At 51.2% G+C, this 22,356-nt stretch overlaps 1 protein-coding gene across 4 annotated transcripts in view; it reads right to left on the bottom strand.

The window, feature by feature from the left end:
* INSR (insulin receptor) overlaps positions 1–22,356 on the bottom strand; it is a 135,257-nt gene that overhangs the window by 58,200 nt on the left and 54,701 nt on the right. Inside the window, exon 1 of one of the 4 annotated variants that reach the window (XM_038567409.1) lies at positions 11,487–11,547. The exons of 2 other annotated variants lie outside the window; for them this stretch is intronic. In XM_038567409.1, coding sequence (XP_038423337.1) covers positions 11,487–11,508 — 22 coding nt within the window. In that variant the 5' untranslated portion in view covers positions 11,509–11,547. Of the gene's footprint in view, positions 1–11,273; positions 11,342–11,486; positions 11,548–22,356 lie in introns of those variants that run through there. One more of the 4 variants, XM_038567408.1, reaches the window with a different exon arrangement.

The following is a 22,356-nucleotide window of genomic DNA, read 5'->3' on the forward strand; positions in this document are numbered from 1 at the left end:
TTGTTTGTAAAATGGGGACAGTTTGTAAAATCCCTTAACTTCTCACAACTAAATAAGATGATGTGGATAAAGCACTGGATTCTTTGGGGTCCATTTTCATTTAGATTTTCATTTAGATTCGTTTTTATTAAGTAGGCTCCACACCCAGCATGGAGCCCAACATGGGGTTTGAATTCACCACCCTGAGATCAAGACCTGAGCCGAGATCGAGAGTCAGATGCTTAACAGACTGAGCCACCCAGGCACTGGATTCTTTGATCAATGTGTAGGTTTGATACAAATTAGCTACTACGGATACTATTATCATGATCGCCATCGTGATTAATGAACTGTCTGCAGGGACCCAAGGGCTGAGGGTCAATGGCAGGAAGCAATATTTAAGGCAGACAACAATACCTAGGACCCACAAAGACCCCACCCTCTGGGAAGGCACATGTGAGAACAGGAAGGGCTCTATTTCCTGGGCTGGGGCTGTGTCTGAGAATCAGCCCTTGAGTTCAAAAGAAGCATTAGCAAAGACCCAACAAAAACTTCCCAAACACATAAGCCTTCCGGCCTAGACAATGCCAAGAAAAAATACTCCACACTTGCACACAAGGCCGGAGGCTGAGAGCAGGAGTTTCCAACTCTATGCTGGAGCCCACCTGAGAAGTACCTCCAGTTCCAGCACAGCAGCTGGCAGGCTTTTTCCGCAAAGGGCCACAAAGCGGCCCCCGAGAAGGTGCATGTGTGCACAGGCATGGTTGTGCCCCATAAAACTTTTACAGAAGCAGGCAAGGGGCTGGATAGACTGCCAGCCCCTGCTCAGGGAAGCATACCTGTGATTGAGTTACCATCCCTATCAGGGCCTAGACTCCGAGGGAGTCAACATCACCTCATAGATGGATACGCTGTAAGTGACTTTCCTCCACCAGCAGACATAACCTCCCAGAGATGCCAGTGTTGTGGCCCCAAAGGACATGAAGCGCCCTATAGCTAACTTTGCAATTCTATTTCAGCGATGACAAATGCTTTGCCCTCCTGCGGGCCTCCTCACCAAAGAGTTAAAAGGAATGGACTGACTGGTGGTGTTCCTTTGCCTTTTTTTTTTTTTTTTTTTTACTTAAAAGTTATGTTTTTAACTTTTGAAGACTATGTTTTGATAACGATAAGCCACCTCTGGGTGTCTCCCATTCTGTTTCCAAGTACTTGATCTTATTTAATAGAAATGCCGCTGGGCCAGCCTCTGCGGCCCCCCACCCCTCCCCAGGCTGAATTATGAAAACCACAGGTTGTGCAAGAGGAAAAATGACCAGATGGAGGAGGGGGCTGACTTTCCTCTCCACGAGCTGAGCTCGACCGCCCCCTCTCATAAACACCAAATGAGCCCCAGCCCCAGCCCTCTGAGCCACCCCCCACCCAGGCTGTTTCTGTTAAAGACAATAGCAGCCTCTTTGAGAAAATGTCAAGCAGTGGGGGGGGGGGGGGTGCCCACTTCCCCAGGACAGGTGCAGATGCACAACGTGTGCATAGGGAACATCTACCCAGATCTCCCAGAGACAGCAAGCACCAGTTCCTCCTCCAAACACACAAGTTCCCTTGTCCATCCATCTCCCTCTTCCCTACATGGTGCCTTGACTGCTGGCCTCAATTCCCTCCCACTTCTCCCTAAAGGTTCCCAAAAACCCCTGGTCACCAGTTACGCTAAAAGCAGCAGCCACAGCCTTCCTGAAACTTTACCTCAAGTGGCTTTCCCACTAGGCCCTGTTGAGAAGCTTGATAACTGCACCCTACATAAATCCATGAAGTGAGGAGGTGGCTCACCAATCCTCTGATTGGATCCTAGAAGTAAGTGCAATGCTCCCCAGAGGGAGATCGACAGGAAGGTCAACTTATTTAGGAAAAGGTGATTAAAGCGAAGGAGGCAAGTGCAATTTGACCCAGTATTTCTCCTGCTAGGAACTGCCCTGCAGGTGAGAGAGAACCTGGGTACCAAGAAACCTGGAAAAGGATTGGCTTCACCCTACAGGACCAGTTGGGTTTATAACAGCAAAGGACTGGAAACACCCGAAAAGTCCATAGCAGGAGACCACGAGAATCAATTACTGGGGCTCAAGGAGTGGAATAGTATGCAGCTGTAAAAAAAAAAAAAAAAAGACGGGATCCCTGGGTGGCGCAGCGGTTTAGCGCCTGCCTTTGGCCCAGGGCGCGATCCTGGAGACACGGGATCAAATCCCACGTCGGGCTCCCGGTGCATGGAGCCTGCTTCTCCCTCTGCCTGTGGCTCTGCCTCTCTCTCTCTCTCTCTCTCTCTCTCTCTGTGACTATCATAAATAAATAAAAATTAAAAAAAAATAAAGACTCTGCATCTTTCTAAAAAAGAAAAAAACAAAAGACGGCATTCTGACGGAGTAAGTCAAACAAGCAAGATGCAGAGAGCAGTGTCTAAAGGATGTAACTCCTTTGTGGAGAAAGGAAAGAATCAAACATAGCAGGAATGCAAAAACCAGGGCAGCTCATTTGGAAAATAGTTAGGTAGTTTCTTACAAAGTTAAACGTATACTTCTTCTTCTTCTTCCTTTTTTTTTTTTTTTTTTTTTTAAGATTTATTTTAGCCTCGATGGCTCAGCGGTTGGGTGTCTGCCTTCCACTCAGGTCACGATCCCAGGATCTAGTATCGAATCCCACATTAGGCTCCCTGCAAGGAGACTGCTTCTCCCTCTGCCTGCGTCTCTGCCTCTCTCTGTGTCTCTCATGAATAAATAAATAAAATCTTTTTAAAAAATTAAAAATAGAGGATCCCTGGGTGGCTCAGTGGTTTAGTGCCTGCCTTCGGCCCAGGGCGTAATACTGGAGTCTGGGGATCAAGTCCCACATCGGGCTCCCTGCATGGAGCCTGCTTCTCCCTCTACCTGTGTCTCTGCCTCTCTCTCTCTGTGTGTCTCTCATGAATAAATAAATAAAATCTGGAAAAAAAAAGAATTAAAAAAATTAAAAATAAAAATAAATAAATGGGGGGGCAAAGAAAGGACAAATGAAACATACACCCCTCTGGAAGGGACACAAGATATATGCCTCAAAACTGTGGGGAGTGGAATGAACTTGGAATAGAGGGTAAGTAGGGCATCCTTACATATCAGCAAATTAGGTGGGGTGGGTTTTGGGGGTTTGTTTTTTGTTTTTGCTACATATATGTACCTTTTAAAACCAACATGTATTGAAAACACACTTTTCTTTAAAGATTTATTTATTTATTTATTTATTTATTTATTTATTTATTTATTTATTTATTTATTTATTTATGATAGACATAGAGAGAGAGAGAGAGAGAGAGAGAGAGAGAGGGGCAGAGACACAGGAGGAAGGAGAAGCAGGCTCCATGCCGGGAGCGCGACGTGGGACTCAATCCCGGGACTCCAGGATCGTGCCCTGGGACAAAGGCAGGCGCTAAACCCCTGAGCCACCCAGGGATCCCCAAAACACACTTTTTTAAAGCCTCTAGCAGACAATTAATAAAGTACTGTTGATCAATTATACAGTTCTACCCCCAAATACACCAGTACCACTACATTAGAATAGCTGCCTGCCTCGATTGGGAGCTTTTACAAACATTCTCTTAAGATCATTTTTGCCTTTTAACAGTCAAAGCAATTAAATAAGAAGTGTGGTCCTAGATCCAAAACAGGGTCGGGGGGGGGGGGGGGGGGGAATAGTATTGATGAAGACAACACTGGCAGGAGGGATGAGAGTTCTACATGAGGCTGTGGATTAAAATATTGCGTCAGTGTTAACTTTCTGACTGTGCTCATTATACTGCAGCTGTGCAAGACAATTTTCTTGTCCTTAGAAAACCACTGAAGAATTACGAGTAAAAGTAATTTTAAGTCAGCCTGCGACTGACTCTCCAAAGGTCCAGGAAAAAGAAAAAAAAAAAAAAAAGCAGTATATAATGAATGTACCTAAATGCTTAGAGATAAAAACAAATGGGGGAAAATGTAAGCAACTAGGGAATCTGGATACGACTCTTGCAACTTTTCTGGAAACTTGAAAACCACATCAAAATAAAAAGGTTAAAATAAATCCAAATAAAGAGGGGGAAAGGCTAGCGCAGGCTGCCTTGTAAACGACGGGCTTAGAAAAAGACAGCCACCCTTCCTTTCCCTCTTTGCCTTTTTAAGTTCAAATCGGTTTCATGTTCCTTCATGAAGCAGCTATATGGTAAAAAGCAAAACAAAGCCCAAGGGGAAAAAGCCACTATGTTTCCATAGCACGACATATGTTAATAACATTTTGGTACATTTCTTTCCAAAGTCTGTAGTTGGGGGGGAGGAAAAAAAAAAAAAAAGACACACACCACTCAAGATTTATTATTCCCCAAATTACTGCTTTCCAGAAATTTCCAAACGGAACAGTTGCGTCATGGGCCTGCAGACACATTCCCCACAGGGCCCCGTGGCTCTCCCTGAAAGTGTGAATTTTATAAACTCTGCAGAGTCATGCACTCGGTCTGCATCCGCAGATCCTCTCCGCCGCTCCCCGCCCCGACGCCAGCCCCGAACCCCGGGGCGGTGGAGGTTCGAACCCCTGGGGCGCCCCGGCGTCCCGAACGCGGGCAGCAGCCCCCCTCCCACCCCCTGGAATCGAGTAGATGATCTGATGGTGCAGCCAGCTGGGTGGTCGACAGACGCTCTGCGGAGCGTGCGATCCACTCGAAGCGACGACCGCAAGGACGCGTGTCCTTGAAGCAGGGCAGCTCCCCCTCTGCTGCCCCGACAAGGCCGCCCCCACGCGCGCCGACCGATCGGCTTTCCAGATGCCTTTGGAATCGAATTGCGAAGCTCTTAGGAGACCTACGGCGCGCGCAGGTCAGGAAGGGGGCGGGCCCGGGGAAGGGGAGGGGCAGCGCTGCCCGCGCAGGCAGCCTCGGGATTGGGCGGTTGCGGGCAGCTGCGCGTGTTGAGCTCCTCACGGGCGGGGCGAGGGCGGGGGGGAGGCCCCGCCCCCTGGAGCCCGCGGCGGCCGCGCGCCGCACAAAGCCCGGGGCGCCCGAGGCGCGGTCCGCTCCGTGGGATCCAGGCCGGGCGGTGGCGGCGGCCGCAGCGCCGCCCTCGCGCTCAGCCAATAGGCGGGCGTGTTGCCGGAGCTGTGGCCCCGCCCCCGGGCGCGCGGGGCTCAGTCGGCCCGACTGGCGCTCGGGCCGTGACCGCCGCGGGGCTGCCGCGCTGGGGGGGACGGGGCGGGGGGCGGGGGGCGGGGGGGGCGCCCCGGGAGGGCCTCCCCGCCGGGCGGACCCCAGGGACGGGCCTGCAAAGACCCGACTCGGGGAAAAGCGAAAAGCAGCGGTGCAGCCGAGTGCGCGGGCCGCCCGAGCAGCCACCGCGCGAGCTGGGCGTGTGCCCGGGAGGAGATCGGGTCACCGCGTGGCAGCGCCGGGGGTGGCCGAGGGGTGCCCTGGCCCCGGGCCTCGCGCGCTCGGGGCCCAGAGAGGGGCAGCGGCTGCCAGGGTCACAGCGCGCAACCCCCGGACCGGAGGCCAGGGGGAGTGGCGAGGGCAGAGCCCGCGGAGCCGGACAGCGGGACAGCGCTGCCCCGACCCTATCCCGGGTATTTCCAGCCACCACTCCCCCAGAAAACCTGAGGCCCTACTCCTAAATTACACTTCTAAGGAAACCTACAGGCTGTTTTTGGGATGCCTTCCAGCCAGTGTTCCCTGTAGACGTGAAGACGTCAGACCTTGGGGGCTCGGCGTGCATTTGCAGTTCCAGTAAAGCGAGGCCCCCATTGGGCATGATCTCTAACCACCACCACCCCACCACCACCACCACCACCAAGAGTGCAGTTTAAGATGTGAATTCCGTCTGCAGAATACAACGTTCAACCCACAAGGGTTAGAAGATATTAATCCCATTGCTCAAACAACCATCTCCTTCTGAGGCACAGAAGGGCTGCCTTGCTAATGCCAACCCAGCTAGCAAGCAGCAGGGGCAAAACCCGAGCCCAGGTCTCCCGGGGAGAATGGGGCTGCGGGTGGCATCACGGAGTTCTGTGGGTTCTATTCACCTGTTCCCCACCCTGGCCCACCTGGATCGGGCCCCTCGTGGGCACTGGTATGCAGACGTGAATGGGGATACTGCCTCTCTCTCTCTCTCTCTCTCTTCCCCCCCCCCCCCCAACATGCACAACAGACAGGTAAGCTCTGAAAGGGAGGACCTTGCCTGACCTACACTGGGTCCCAGAGCCATGCACACAGTAGGTGCACAGTAAAGCTTATAGGGGTAAAAAAAAAAAAAAAGTGGGGGATCAGGTGACTGACTGGCTTTATCCCATGGGGGAGGGACAGTACGTGCAAATGCATGAATCATCGGGGCTGCCTTTAGGGAACTATAAACAGTTCAGAGTTGATGAAGGGCAAAGTACAGGGAGAGGCATGGGAGGTCAGGGCAGACAGGAAAGTTAGGGAGCCCAGGGGCTTGGACTTTGCGCTGCCTAAGAAGCCGAGGAAGGGCCTCAACCAGAAAAGACAGCATCAGATCCAGGTTTAGGGCAATTTTCTAGCTGTCTGGTGGACGGCTGAGCAAGGCAAGGGCAGAGGCGACTGGAAGGAAGAGACTGTTCTGAAACCACCAGGGAGGTGGAGCCTTCAGGACTTCTCTCCCAGATGGTTCCCAAGTTTCTACCTCGGGCAGCTGGGCACGACCCATAAGACAAACGACAGACAAGGAAGCTGGGTGCTCAGACTTCCCTGACCCGGGCTTGAACGTGTGCAGTCGGGAACGTCAGGGCTTCTGCACTCAAGTGATTGTGTCTGTGCTCGCTAAGCCACTCCTCAGCCCACACTCTTGCAAGGTACAAGGACCCCTGCTTGCTTGTGGTGGGCATTTTTAAAGTTTTCTCCATTTGTGTATCTAATACTAAGAGTAATAACTTTTTAAAAGCTGTTTCCACCTACTCAGATTTTTTGCTTCCTGGGCCAAGGTAAACTTTACAGGCTCTTCGGAAGTTAGCAATGACAATGGCACGGCTTATGAGATTCAGGCATAGCTGCTCTTCAGGGCAAAATCAGAGCCTTAATTTCTTCCACGAGGTACTGGTCAATCTAGTAAAATAAGTGCTTAAAATACTGAGTGAAGAAATTTCAATAACATCCCCCAAAAGTATCACCAGAGCTGTCTATATTTCTTTTATTGGGTTCTAAATTCCATTTCTATTTTCATTCTTAATTTTATAATATCCATCCTTCCCCCCCCCCTTTTTTTTTTTGTTACCTTACTTTATAAATTCTTTAGAAAACAGCACTATCCTATAAACTTTCTGCATTGACAGGAAAGTTCTGTATCTGTGCTGTCCCAATTCACGAGCCACATGCAGCCACGGAGAGCCAGAAATTTGACTAACGTGACTGAGAAACAATTTTCACGTGGCTCGTGGCTACCTTCTTGGGTGTTGTGGCTCTACAAGACCCAGCTCTCGAATAGGACAGTTCTGTTCTCTAAATCACTTTGCCCCTGTTAATTTATTATTCCCTTCTTCTGGTGTAGACCTGTTCTATTATTCGTCATGTCATTTTTGTGATTTCTGTATGTGATCGCTTACGGCCCTGCCTTGGTCTCTGCACCCACTCCGCTGCCTTCTAAAGAGTCTATCCTTACAGTATCGAGATCCTCCCAGCCCAAGTTAAGAGTTATGTTTTGTGTTTAATCATCACATGGTAGGAGTTTGTTTCGCATGCTTGTTCAGTTAAGCTTTTAAAAATTAATTTCCACTTACATTTACTTGTAGCAACAGATTAGGGCCAGTGCAATGTCTGCTTTTTGGACCCTGTTGGGGGTCCTTTTTGGTTGTGGGGTTTTTTTTGTGTGAGATTTAATAGATAATCTCTCTGAATATTCCAAGAGCACTTTAAAATGTGTATCAGTCGTAGAGTACAAAGTTCAGTCTGTATCTGTTATCACGATCTTATTTAACCACATTATCCAAACTCCTTGTTGCCTAATTGAGGTTTATCTACATGATCAAGACGGTGTTTGAGGTTCCCCAAAGATTTCTCAATTCTTGTGCTTCCTAAAAATTACTCTCTGAAGTTTGATACTTTGCTAGTGGACCTTCAGTCCACTAGCAAAAAGGATGGTCCCTTCACACAATGCAAAACCTCTCCTTTCCTCCCTACTAACACCTTTTGCCTTGAGTTCCTTGCCTATTTTTCTCCGTTCCACACATGGTCAAGTTTTCCGTGTCATTTTTGGCATTAGGTATAACCATTTTCTAGTGGGGGGGAGGTGGAGGGGGAGAGAGAGAGAGAGAGAGAGAGAGAGAGAACTGCAGCCTCCATGGAAACAAGGAAGTAGAGATGGGGAATGTCAGAGTTTGAAATCTGTCACAGTGGAAGGTCTCAATTGTAAGGAGGGTTTCCCGGGGACAATCTCCACCATAAAAAAGTCCCCTCGTTCACATGACTGATGGCTTTTCAATAACAAGTACACGAAAAATAAAAAATAAAAAAAAATAACAAGTACGCGGTGGTCTTGAATGTACACATTCAAGTTTCCCGGGAGCTGCTACACACATGAGCTAGCAGAGTTTAGACCCAGCCACAGGGAACGGGGAAAATCTTCTCGACTTCTCAAGGACAAAAGTAAACAGCACAATGTACTGCATTTCTGCAGAGGCACACCACAAAGGAGAATAGAGTTAACTCTGAAAAAAAGAAAACACACCTATATTGCAAATTCCATCGTGACCAAAGGAGAGAACTTGTGGCATATTTCCTTATTGAGATGGTCCCTAAAGCCAGTCTAGCTGCTTTATTTTCTGTCTAGAAAAGACCAGAAGCTCCAGGTGTCCTCTCCACGCCAAGAGCCCCTGTGGCTGTTTTGGGACACTACAGTGTGTTTGCCTCCAACACTACTATGCTATTGGGGGTGGGGGGGATGGAGCTCTCTGATTTGGGGGAAAACCCATTTCCTGCCCATGTGTATTCCAACCCCAGAAAAGAATGAGTTTGCCCCTTGGTCACTGGATCCTCAGACTTCACTAGCTCTGCAGATCCACTTCGTAGCCCTCCATCTACCTGAGCAAACAGCCCAGACACCTGCAACTCCCTGGCTCCACCTCTATTTACGCTGCCAAGTCCGGGCACACGCTTAGGGAAAGTGCATGAAGGAAAATAAAATCATGGGAATGCTCTCCCGTCACACTGGATGCCCGGTACCATCTAAAACTTAGATGGGGAGTTCCTCAACACCCACACTAAGTCACCTTCTCTCTTGGTGGTGAGAAAGTTTATTGGCCTCTTTTACACACATGCTATGACCACGGAGGGATGGTGCTTCCCCACCAGGATCAACAACATCCACGCCCTCACTCTCCGGCCAGTATTTATTCACAGGTGGATTGTTTTCGGCACCATGGAGATGCCCTGGAAACCCCTTCGACCTTTAGAGACGGGCTGCCTATGAACTCTTTGCTTCTTAATTAAAAAGTTCACTAGGTAGCACAACACATCCCAATGCCAGGCCCCCCGCCCCCGTATCCCTTTAGGTCCCTTCAGTCCACAGATCTGAGCACCTGCTGAGCCGCAGGCACCCTCCTGAGCTCCGACACCAGCTGGGGAACAGCAGAGACAATCCCACACCTCTCGGGGAGGCGGCCGAATGGCTCAGGAACATTTAGTTTACGTATCAAGAACATTGAGTTACCAATGGTGCTGATACTCTAGGCAAAGTTCACAGGGGGCTGTTAATTTCCTTGGCCGGTTATTCTGGAAAAGCTCAAGTGTTCCTTTCTTGGACTCAACAGCCAGAGAGCTAAATGCCGTCTTCTGGGGGAACCCTGTCCTGCCTCAGCCCCCACGGGTCCCCTCTCCGGCCTCACCGTGCAATCAGGCTGCTGTACAGCCAGCCCGCCCCACATCCCGGTCCCTCAGCGACCGGGCCTGGATTGGGGACCGTACGATGATACGATGAACGGGCGTGGGGGGATTTCTGCATTCTCTCCAAATCTCTCTGGAGGCTTTCTCATCAGACCCCAGATCCACAGCTTCGTATCACCCCAGCGTGGAGCACACAGAACTATGACTTCTGGCAGACCTGGGTTTTTGAGCCGATGCACGCTACTTCCTGGTCTCGTGACTCTGCGGCCCATGCCTCAGTTTCCCTGTGTGTCTCCACAGGGATAGTAAGAGCAGCTTGGGCTGTCTCGTGGATCAGATGGGATGATGCATGAAACATGATCTGTGTAGAAGAGCCCAAGGAAGGGGCTCCGCAGGCGTCCTCAGCCACCAGCGACCATGCCAGGCATCTCATCTGTCCGGCCTTGACTCCTCCACAAAGTAGTGGACCTCCTCCGTCCCATTGGCGGGGAGGCACTAGATTTGGATTAGATGATCAAATCGAAAATGCGCCCCAAGCAACTTTCATCTTCCCCCCACCCCCCGCCCCTAAAGAGTTCTAGGGAAAGTGTGCCGATCCGCACGTTTGTAGCCTGCCATCTGCTAAGGATGGGGCAGGAGTGGCAGCAGGGGACGCAGACTGAGATCTGACATCACTGGTGACCCTGGAAACCCAGCCCATCACCGTGCTCCTTTCAGTTCCCCATGTTTGTTCCCCAAACATCCACCTGCTCCATGTCAGGCAGCCCGAGGCCAGGCGGGCATCCAAGGCAGAAAACACCGGGGCCCATGCTCTCCAGGATCCCCACAGCCAGCACAGGCAGGTCCCCACCAGACACTTGTGTGTCCATTCGAAGTCAAATCCCCAGTCTCTCCACCTTCCCATCAACCCCACACTCCCATCTTCCCCCCAAAGGACACAGCTAACATGATTGTCCAGGGATCATTGTAAAACCCACGACGTGCTCTTTCTAAAAAGCCCAGCAACGTCATAAAATAACCACACTTCCCAATGGTACCTAAACGGCCTTCAGAACCACTTGGAAGTTTCTAGAAGGGCTCACCAACAGTAGCAGAACACTGGAGACTGAAAGGGAGAACAGAGAATGCCCAATTTTCCTCTCAGGGATCAAGATTTAATAGCCTCCAAAGGAAACCATAATTGGAGGGCTTTGGGGCACATTCCTCCCTGAGGCCTGTGATTATGAAATGCTGGGAAAGGTTGGGAATTTGCGCCTCGAATGACTTTGGGCTCAAACTTAAAATGAGTAAGACCCAAAGCAAGAGGTGTAACTGTGTCCCTTCACACAGACACATACACAAACACACACACACACACACACACACACACACACACTGAGAGAAAGGTTGGGAGGAAGGAAATCCTCAAGCAGATAAAGAAACCTACAGTCTCCACGGGGACACGGCTCCACCTTGTTGGGTGTCCCCTTTGCACCCCCAGGAAAACACCTCATATTTGGCTCACAAACCTCTACTTCCTGGCACTGCTCTCAGGCAATGACAGTCACCCCTCTGTGATGTCACTGGGCTGGTGCTGGAACTCGCACACAGCCCCTGGCCTTCCTGGGTACGCCCCCCACCACCCTCACCCCCAGCTCACCTGGCCTTTCCCTCCATGGCATCTGGAGATCAAAGATGTACCTTGGTTCTCAGATATCCCCCCCACCCTGAGAATTTCCTTCCTATCTGTTTCCTTGGCAGTCCTCACCCCCCACTGCCCATTATTCACAGAGTTCCACAGGATACAAAGATAAAAATTAATGCACTTTTCCTTAGCAGCCAAAAAAAAAAAAAAAAAGAAAGAAGCAAGAAAGAAAAAAACCCACCTTGGAAAATTAGACAGCAGGTGCCCAAATAGAAACTTTACATTAGAGAAATGGGGTCTAGGGGCCCCTGGGTGCTCTATGGGTTAAGCATCTGCCTTCGGCTCAGGTCATGATCCCAGGGTCCTGAGACGGGGCCCTGCATTGGGCTCCCTGCTCAGCGGGGAGTCTGCTTCTCCCTCTCCCCCTACTTGTTCTCTCTCGCTCACTCTCTCAAATAAATGAAATCATTAAAAAAAATGGGGTCTAACACACACAAGCATTAGAATCTTGATTAGCTTCAGAGAACAATCATTACATGTGTGAGAAACCAACAGCCATGGCTCTAAGGAAATGGGGGGTGAGAAGAGGCCAGGATAAGTCCTGGCCCACTGGTGCCAGAGCCAGAGACCCCGCCTGAGAGAGGCGGGGGGGCAGCTGCTGAGCTGACCGAGGGGGTCTAATGGAGGCTGTGAGGCAGTGCTGTCCTTATACCCCACATGGTAATCTATTCAGAGAGTGCATGCCAGTGGCTAGAAGCTCAGGGCAGAGAGTAAGATCCAAGGTGGAATCTGCTACTGCCTGACTCTGGCCTCCTGGGCAAGTGTCTTGACCTCTCTGAGCCCACATCCCTTTCTGCAAAATGGAGGATCATCTGGCCACCTGCTTGCAGAATTGCTCTGAGCTTCATTCTGTGCCTCTGCTGTGGCACTGAGTAACCAGGCAATAAAAAAAAAAAAATCGATTCCTTAAAAAACATCAGGCCACCCCAGGGCCTTTGCACATGCAGATCCAGCCACCAAGAAGTCACTTTGCTCCCCATTGCCTCCGTGGCAGCTTCCTCTCAAAGGGACTCCCTCGACCTGTCTACCTCCTGGAGCCTCCACTGGCCCTGGCCTGTCTTGTCACTCTGATAGAATTCCTTCCTAGGGCTTATCACCGACTTGAAATTATCTTGTCCATCTGCTTGTGGACGTGTTTACCGAACACCAGGCCCCCTGAGTACGGGCGGCACGAGAGTGGGTGCCTGTGTCTTTCATCCACCGTCCGTCCCACGCCAGCGCCCAGCAAAGGCTAAAAGCCATAAAACAGTGGCCACTGCTTTTACGAACATCCTCACGTGCATGGGCTGGGAGCCCTGCCCAGCCACGGTGATTCGGGGCCAGTCCTGAGCCTGGAGGTGACAAGACTGCGGCCCTGTAGGTGACTGGCTGGGCCTTGGGCTGAAGCCAGGCCTCAACTCCCTGTTACTACCTGGAAATGCAGCTCAGCACATTTGCGGGGGGGGGGGGGGGGGGGGGGGGCACAGGGTTAGGGCCACAACACCCACACACGTCATCAGTGACACAAAACAATTCAGGAATCGGATAGAAAAGAGTCACACCATTTTGCATGCAGTAACTGGCTAAGAGCTACGCGACCACTACCAAATACGAGGCACTGGACCTTAGAAAAGACCTAAAGCTTGCCTGTGTGCAAGAGGGTGGCAGAGGGCTGTGGCGCAGGTGGGGGTCAAGAGGCAGAGGGAAGGGCGTCGGGAACCCCGATGTGAAGGCAAAATCCCAGATGCGGGGCGGGGGGGGGGGGGTGCAGCAGCTCATAACCTAGGAGGGACCGGGAGAGGAACTGGCCCAGGTCGGGGATGCAGGTGCGCATTTGGGTAAGCCTAGGGGGCTTGGTTGGGCAGGCTGGTTATCGGAGTTCAGGTCCCCAAGTGTGTCTCAGAAATAAGATCGGGGGACGCCTGGGTGGCTCAGTGGGCTTTTGGCTCAGGGTGTGATCCCGGGGTCCTGGGATCCAGTCCCACATCGAGCTCCCCGCAGGGAGCCTGCTTCTCCCTCTGCCTATGTCGCTGCCTGGGTCTCTGTGTCTCTCGTGAATAAATAAATAAAATCTTTTCTAAAAAAAAGACAAAGAAAGAAAAATGAGATCGGACCAAACCAAACATAAAACTTGCATCCGGCTCACCCGGCTGCACCGCTCACCATCACGTCTTCGTTGAACCTCCCCCTGGGGCATGAGCGCAAGGCTGAGAGCGCACCCCCGCACCCCGGGGACAGGTGAGACCAGGTGGCGCGCTGAGGGTAATGGCCCACACCTGGCGGTGCCTGCAAACCCACCTGAGCCTGGGCATCACCTTAATAATTAAGGCTTAGTTCCTCCAAGTACACCGTGCAGCAAGCAATGAACGTGTAACTCCCACCTCACCCCCGACAGCCGGAACAAACCAGACATGTATTTGGAACCTCTCGCTTCTGCCCTTCCGTGGATGCAAACGTGGAGATCAACTCTGTAAAAGTTGTGCATTTTACCCCATAAAAGATCCGTGTGGGTCTGAGGACAAAAATAATGTGTGAATAACTTACAGGCTTAAATACAGAATGTTCTGAACCGCCCCATCTTTGAACACTACTTCACCCACCCTACTGCAACCCCAGAGCAAGGGCTAGGATGCTCTCAGCCCTCAGGATGGCAGCTCCCAAAGAAAAATTCTGTGCATCTCAAGGATGAGGACAGCCAACTGCTTCACTGTTCACAGCAACAAAGGGCCGGGAATGTCCATCGATTGCAGGTTGGATGAGTCCATCACAATTGATGTGGCCACAAAAGAAAAACACGTTAAAGGAGAAAGCCGAGGCACAGAGTATAGAGGAGAGTGTGTTTGTGCACAAACGGGGGCAGGCAGATGTGAGTGGCATCTACACTCATATGTGCACAAAAGTCCCCTCTGGGATGAATAAGAAACTCAGAGGAGTGATTGCTTCTGGGAAGAGGATAGACGTGGGAGGACCTTACTTTTCCCTGTACCCCGCTTTAAGATGATTTTGATCGTTGCATGTTTAATCCTTTTTTAAAAAAAAATCAGTTGAATAAACAAAATGTGATTAGATAGATGTAAATATAAATGAATAAGTAGACACACAGAAAAACATGCATACAGCGGAACATTATTCAACCTTAAAAAGGAAGGGGACCCTGTCACCTGCCACCACATGGACAGACACCAAGGACATCAGGCTCAGGGAGAGGAGCCAGACCGAGAAGGACCCCTCCTGCAGGACCCCACTCCCAGGAGGTCCCCAGAGGAGGCCCATCCATAGGGACAGAGAGGAGATGGTGGGAGCCAAGGGTGGGGCAGGGGGCAGGGGGAGTCAGTGCTTCATGGGGGAGTAAGGGGGACAGGGTCTCCTTGTGGGGAGATGGAAGGTTCTGGAGATGGATGGTTGGGGTGGTGGCACAACAATGTGAATGTGCTTCATGCCCTGAGCTGTGCACTTAACAATGGTTAAGATGGTAAATTTTGTTATATACATTTCACCCTGATTAAAAAATAAATAAATAAATAAGTAAAAAAAAAAACCCACACACACACACACCGGCCGAAATCTGATGGTTTGAGCACTTACGTGACAAGGTTTTATATAATTCATGTAGCCCTGATTTAATTCAAGGTAAAAACCAAAAAGAAACAGGGGTGTCTCTCCTTGTAAATAAGCAGGAGAAACTCTGGCCTCCCAAACATGCACAGTTATAGGAAGCCAACAAGAAGCTAAAAGCCAGAAAAGTCTGGATTCCATGGTCCAACTGCTCAGGATCAAGTCCCTGCCCCAGTTTGCTGGCTGAGACCCCAGGACAGAAACTCAGCCCTCCATGGGCCTCAGTTTCCCCATCTGTAGAACAATCTGAGAAAACAACCCAGACTCCCAGGGTTGGGACTGGGATAAGGTGGGCGATGAGGCACTCACCTCAGGCACAAATGTTAAGTGGATGCCAAACCACACGATCATCAGAACAAACAATATTTTTAAAAATCATAATTAAGGCCAAAAGGGACACCTGGATGGCTCAGTGGTTGAGCATCTGCCTTCAGTTCAGAGCATGATCCCGGGGTCCTGGGATCAAATCCTGCATCAGGCTCCCAGCAGGGAGCCTGCTTCTCCCCCTGCCTCTGTCTCTCTCATGAATAATAAATAAATAAATCTTTAAAACAAATTAAGGCCAAATAGTCCATGGTGCATCAAATATCAAATTTTTTTATTAAAATCAGGATTCAATAGGACCAAGATTGGGGTGAGGTAAAAAAATAATAATTAAAAAAAAAGATTGGGATGGGGTGAGCAGGGTCAGATCCCATTTTTATTTAAAATTTTGAAATCTGGGTGCGCCTGGGTGGCTCAGTAGGTTAAGCATCTGACTCTTGATTTCGGCTCAGGTCATGAACTCAGGGTCATGAGATCAAGCCCCATGTCAGGTTCCACTCAGCATTGGGCCTGCTTAAGGATTCTCTCCTTCTCCCCTCTGCCCCAACCCCCCGGCCCAGTTCATGCACATGTGCACACACTCTCTTTAAAAAAAAAAAGTTTAAAATTTTGAAATTTTATTCATCATAAATACTTTGGCCTTAAATTTGACTTTTTTTTTTTTCAAATACAGCATCCAAGTACTGAATATTTTTGATGCCGCCTTAAATTTTGTGCCCCTACCCAGAGACCTCAAACTCTCCTTGGTACAACCAGGTAATTCTAGAAAAATTGACCCCTTGGGTTCGAGTTGTTGCTTTAGTCAGCAATCAGGTAAATTCTGTTTTCAGGAAATGTTGCTGTTCCGGAACAGGGGGCGATTTTACTCCATCCTCTGCTTTTTTCCAAAGCCATCCTTTGAAAAGCTCATGCATGCCACCAAGCTTTCTCAATGACCTGGGGCTTCAGGGCCAGGTGAGTTCCGGATTTTATTATTAGTAACAAATTAAATTAACAACGAAAGGAAAGCACACAACCCAGTGACCCTCTGAACCAAAACCAAAGTGCACAAACACATTTTACACAGGAGCAGAGCACTGAGCTGGGCAGTTGCCTCCTCTCCCACCGACGGAGTGCTGCAGGGCCAGGAGCAGGAGACGAGGACGCTGTCCCCAACATCACAATCCGGAACAACCCACAAAGCTTATCACGAGAGATACCACGGGCAAGAGGCAACAAACACATCCTCTGCCAAACAGAGCTTTGGAGGGGGTACCGGTCCTTGTGAGGCAGGGACCACCTGCTAGCTCCTCCTTCCTTGCCAAGCGCACACCTGGGAACTCTGGGGCGCTTTCCCACGTCACAGGTTTGGGAGATCTGGGACTGATCTGGGGCTGACAATCCCACCATCACTGTTGTCTGGGACCAGGTTTTCTCCACCGCAGCACAGTGGACATCAGGAGCCGGATCATTCTCTGTCTTGGGGGTGGTCCTGCGCAAGGGTGGACAGTGAGCAGCAGCCCTGGCTTCCACCCTCTAGATGCCAGTAACACCCACCCCTTCCAGTCATGACCTCAGATGTGCCCAGATACCGCTAGAGTCACCCTCCAGCGAGAACCCCTGCCTTGGAGTGTGACCTGTGGCAAAGACAGAAGGAAATCACACAAGGGAATGGGCCTGAAATTGCAACGTTCGTCTGTCCCTCCAGCCCTGAGTTACAGCTGCAGAGGCTCCAGCACCCCACCCTCCCCCGAGTCACACCGAAGTTTCCAGAGTCCCCATAACCCACATCTCATATCTCCAGCTGGGCTCTCAACCTGCACACACGTGTGCAATCCACTGCACCATCCACCTGCAGGAGTTTTGCTGAGGGTCGGCCACGTGCCAGGCCATGGGGGTCCCGTTGCCACTGCCCTCATCATGCTACCAGCCAGCAGGCAGGCAGAGCCAGAGAGAAGCTTCCATTTGATTCCGTGTCATTCTCTGCCAGTCCCTGGTCCCTCCATGAATTCCTGAAGCCCCAGGCCAGCAATGGGGGCCCTTCCTAAGCTCCATTTAAAATGTGAGGCTTGGAACAACACTGAGGATTCCTTAGACCACTACGGGGCACTGCAAGAGCCCACCCTCGGTGAAGCACGCAAAGAACCAGTATTGCTTTGCTTTTTGCTTCTCTCACCGGTGAATGCTCAGGGTCAGTCCTCCTTTATGGGGGTCTCAATGCATCAAGACAGAGAATGTCTCAGGGAGGATGATTTCAGAAGCAAAGAATCTGCACACCTTTAAAGCTGGATAATCCAGAGCCCGGTGCCTGGGCCGCTAAAGTCACTCACAAAGAAAAGCATCCACCATCAACAACCCAGATCCAGCAGGGAAAGACCTGGGAAAGACCTGGAATAGGAAAAGTGAAATAGCAAGTCAAGCAGTCAGAGCCATGGTGTGAGAGGAAGGGAGCCCGCCCTCGGAGGTCTCTCTGTTTGACATGTTCAGAGCAGCTTCACATGTTTTCTTTCATCCCATCCCCACACTCATCTCGGGAAACAGGTCGGATGTTCTCATTTCTCGTAGACAGACGGCTGAAGACCCACACGGCCCGGAGATGGAAAAGCAGGCTTTCCATTGGACAGATGTGCAACGGAAAACCTACTCGCTGTCCATGACCTGGGCACACATGTGCAAGATGTCAGCGTGAAGGTGGGTTTTAAAACCCAGGATGCACGGTTGCCTGGGTGGCTCAGTCAGTTGAGCCTTTGACTCCTGGTTTCAGCTCAGGTCATGATCTCAGGGTCGTGAGATGGAGCCCGCGTCTGGCTCCCACTGCACAGTCCGCTTGACTCTCCCCCTCTGCCTCTCCCACTTGTGCTCTCTCTGAAATAAATAAATAAATCTTGAAAAGAAAAGAAGGAAAAGAAAGAAAACCCAAACCGCACCATTGATGGATGATGGATAAACACAAGGGGGCCCATCTGCACGCTGGATTATTTTCCAGCCTGAAAAAGGAAGGACACTCTGACACCTGCTACCACGTGGATGGACCCTGAGGACACCAGGCTTAGAGAGGGGACCCAGACCCAGAAGGACTCCTTCTGCATGACCCCACTCCCAGGAGGTTCCCAGAGAAGGCCCATCCACAGAGACAGAGAGGAGGTGGTGGGAGTCAGGGGTGGGGAGGGGGTGGGGAGTCAGTGCTTCCTGGGGATGGGGTCTCCGTGTGGGGAGATGGAAGGTTCTGGAGATGAACAGTGGTGATGGCTGCACAGCAATATGAATGTACTTAATGCCACTGAACTGGACACCTAGAAATGGCTGAAATGATCGATTTCACATTATGTCTATTTTACCACATACACACGCACACATTCAAGGAGCGAGAGCCAGCCCCACGCCAGGCATTGATTAAGAGGTCTGCATCCTCCCGCTAACCGCATCAGGTACAACATCATCCATCTTTTGTCAATAAGGAAACAAAAGATTCAGTAATTTGCTCAAGGTCACACACCAAGGGCATGGTGGAAGGAGCCAGGATTCGAACCCAGTCTGGCTCCAGAGTCGGAACTTCTAATGTTCACATTGCAGGGTCTTCAAATTCAGGATTCCCGATGCTGACTTTCTGCCAATACCCCCTCTGCCTTCCAGTAAATTCCTTCTACCTCCTGCGTGGTTCTGCAAACACTGCCTCTCTGCCAGTGATCACCAAGACGACTGATGGGCGCTGTGATGATCACAAGACCCCCAGCCAAGCCACATACACACATGGCTTCTCTGGTTTGCCTTGGGCTGGGCCCTGGGGACACAGAGGGGCTCACACTTCCCAGCCCGTGGGGAGCAGGACAGAAGGGATACCAACTAGGACTCAGAGGTCAGACTGGGAGGTGGGGCTGACCCAGAGTCGACGATCAAGTCTGCCTTTGTGTGAAATCAGGCAAGTGAGCCAACTTACTCGGGCCTCAGTTTCCCCATCTGTAAACAGGGGTTAATGAGTAACAATCCCCACCTTACAGCCCGTTAGAAAATTAAACCTGCTGACGTGCACGGAAAGTGACTAACCCAGGTCCTAAGAAAACCAGAAACCCTGGAGAAACAGAAGATGCTACTCTTACTAAGTGTCACGTTACAAAAAAGTCAAAGTCTCTCACAGTCCCGGTTACAGGAGGAACCTATGTGCTAAAACAGGACCCAGAACAGAGACAGAGTTCTGTAAGCCTGAGAGATGATTCTGGAAGAGGGACCTGTAAATGTGGGGCTTTTTTTTTTTTTTTAATTCATGAGAGACACACAGAGAGAGGCAGAGACACAGGCAGAGGGAGAAGCGGGCTCCATGCAGGGAGCCCGACGTGGGACTCGATCCCAGGCCTCCAGGATCACGCCCCGGGCTGAAGGCAGACACTAAACTGCTGAGCCACTCAGGCGTCCCAATGCGGGGCTTTTTTACAGAACCAAGGACACGGGACACAGGCACTTGAACTTTCTAAAACCCGGGCCGGTCGGCTATTAACAGCCTGGCCAAACATTATATAAATCAGCTCCTTTCAAGGATTATCAACCCCATGAAGGTGTTTTCTCATAATCCGACTACATAGGCGTCCGATGTGGGGGGGTGGGGGTGGGATTCAGTGTACGAAGTAAACCGGGTAGGAGAGGACACATGTGTCCCCAACCCCCCCGCCCCGAGGGAGGCAGGCAGTGACCTCCCTCCCTCCGCCGGCCCTGAACCCGGCCCTGAACCCGTTTCTTCCAATGACCCCCTTCATGGAGGTCCATCCACCGTAGCCCTGAGGAGGCAGGTCTGGGTCATGTTTCGCCTGTGGCCACCCCCCTCCCAAACGGTTAAGGAACAAATGCACCAATGGGTTGGAGGCAACAAAAACCTCAAGACGCCTGGGCCGCCAGCCGCCTGACCAGAGAGAACTGGTCTTCAGCACTCAAGTTAAAAGTTAAAAGCGTCCCCAAGGTCACCGAGCCAGGTCCCTCTAACCCGGCTAGAGGTCTTCATTCCTCGCTACTGAGCTTACCCAGGATTTTTTTTTTTTTTATGATAGTCACATAGAGAGAGAGAGAGAGAGAGAGAGAGAGGCAGAGACACAGGCAGAGGGAGAAGCAGGCTCCATGCACCGGGAGCCCGACGTGGGACTCGATCCGGAGTCTCCAGGATCGCGCCCCGGGCCAAAGGCAGGCGCCAAACCGCTGCGCCACCCAGGGATCCCTTACCCAGGATTTAAAACAAAAAGCATGACCTCTCTCCAGATGGGCACAGGTTGGGGGGTCTCAATCCCCATTAGAGCCCAAGGAGAAATAACAGGGGCCAGCTCCCTGTGAGGCACTTGTGGTTAGGGACCTGTAGCCACTGTCTTGTGTAATCCGCTCGACAACTGGATGAGGCAGATACAATCATGTCCCCCAAGGTTATAGAAGAGGAAACAGAGATGTTAAGCACATCCCAAGGGCACACACAGCCCGGAAGTAGCAGAACCAGAACTGGAACCCAGGACTACAGGCTGCGGTCCAGGCACGTTCGGGTGACCACCAGGGAGCTCGGTCGGGCCCAGCCAGGCCTCTCCCGCAGCGTCGGATGCTTCCAACAAGGACACAGGGAAGGTCATGGCTCCTCGTATCTGTCCTCTGTGTCATTGTCTAAATCTGGGGGAGAGGATCACAACCGAAACAGCACGATAATCTCCCAGATTCCCGATCCAGGCCGAACAGGCAGCCGCCGCCACCGCTACCCACATCTGCTCGCACAAAACCCCCTCCACTCCGGCTGGACCCCAAGGGCTCGAAGCGCGCGACTTTGCCTGGAGTGTCGGTGAGCCCCAGAAAGTGCTGAGCCCCCCTTTCCTGACGACCTTCCCCATTTCTGCTTCCCTGTCTTCCTTCTAGGACATGGTCAAACCACAAGGCCCAGGCTGGTTGGTACTTTGGTGAAAACTGAGCAGGTTCCTGAAGCTCACGGCCACGTTTTAAAGGAAAGTGGGTAGAGAACACTTAGCCCTGGGCCCGGCCCAGACTAAGCACCCGATGAACATGCACGGCTATTATTTTCCTGCAGAACACCAGTGAAGAAAGGCGGCATCAGGGTCCAGGGTGGGTTGGTGTCTGAGCCGGCGTCCTCAATAAATGAGCAGGGATGGGACGCCTAGTGGTTCAGTGGTTGAGCATCTGCCTTCGGCTCAGGTTGTGACCCCAGGGTCCTGGGATTGAGTCCCGCATCCAGCTCCCTGCAGGGAACCTACTTCTCCCTCTGCTTTTGTTTCTGCCTCTCTCTGTGTGTCTCTCATGAATAATTAAATAAAATCTTTTTTTAAAAAAGTATCAGGCTCTTGATTTCAGCTCAGTCATGCTCTCAGAGTCGTGAGATCGGGCCCTGCATCAGGTTCCACGCTCGGCGGGGAGTCTGCTTGAAATTCGCTCTCTTCTCTTCTCCTTCTCCTGCTGTCCCTCCCCCTGCTCATGTACTTTCTCTCTCTGTTTCTCTCTAAAATAAATAAATATTTATAAATAAGTAGACAAATAAAAATAAGTGAGCAGGGGTGGCCGCTGCTCAGCAGAGAGCAGCAAGATAATGGGAAAGATGGTGGTAGCAGCTGGAAGGAGAAGAGACTCAACCAACATCTGGCCCAGCTTGACGCTTTGGGCTGCAGCCAGAACTCAAATGCCTGGCCTCTGATGACCTTCGGTTGTCTTGGCCCTGAGTCCTAACCCTGAACCTGTTTCCTCCTTGCTCCGCTAAGAGCTGACACTCGACACTGCCATGCCGCCCCGTAACTCGGGCACACATGTGGCTGTTCCCTAATTGATGGTGATTGTGCCCACCCCCAGCTCCTGGGGGGAACAGCCAGGTCCTTGGGGAGGACCAGGCTGGAATGATTATGCTCCCTCAGAAAAGGATACAACAGGGCAGCCCAGGTGGCTTAGCAGTTTAGCCCCGCCTTCA

This window comes from Canis lupus, chromosome 20, assembly GCF_011100685.1.
Source record: "Canis lupus familiaris isolate Mischka breed German Shepherd chromosome 20, alternate assembly UU_Cfam_GSD_1.0, whole genome shotgun sequence".
NCBI lineage: Eukaryota > Metazoa > Chordata > Mammalia > Carnivora > Canidae > Canis > Canis lupus.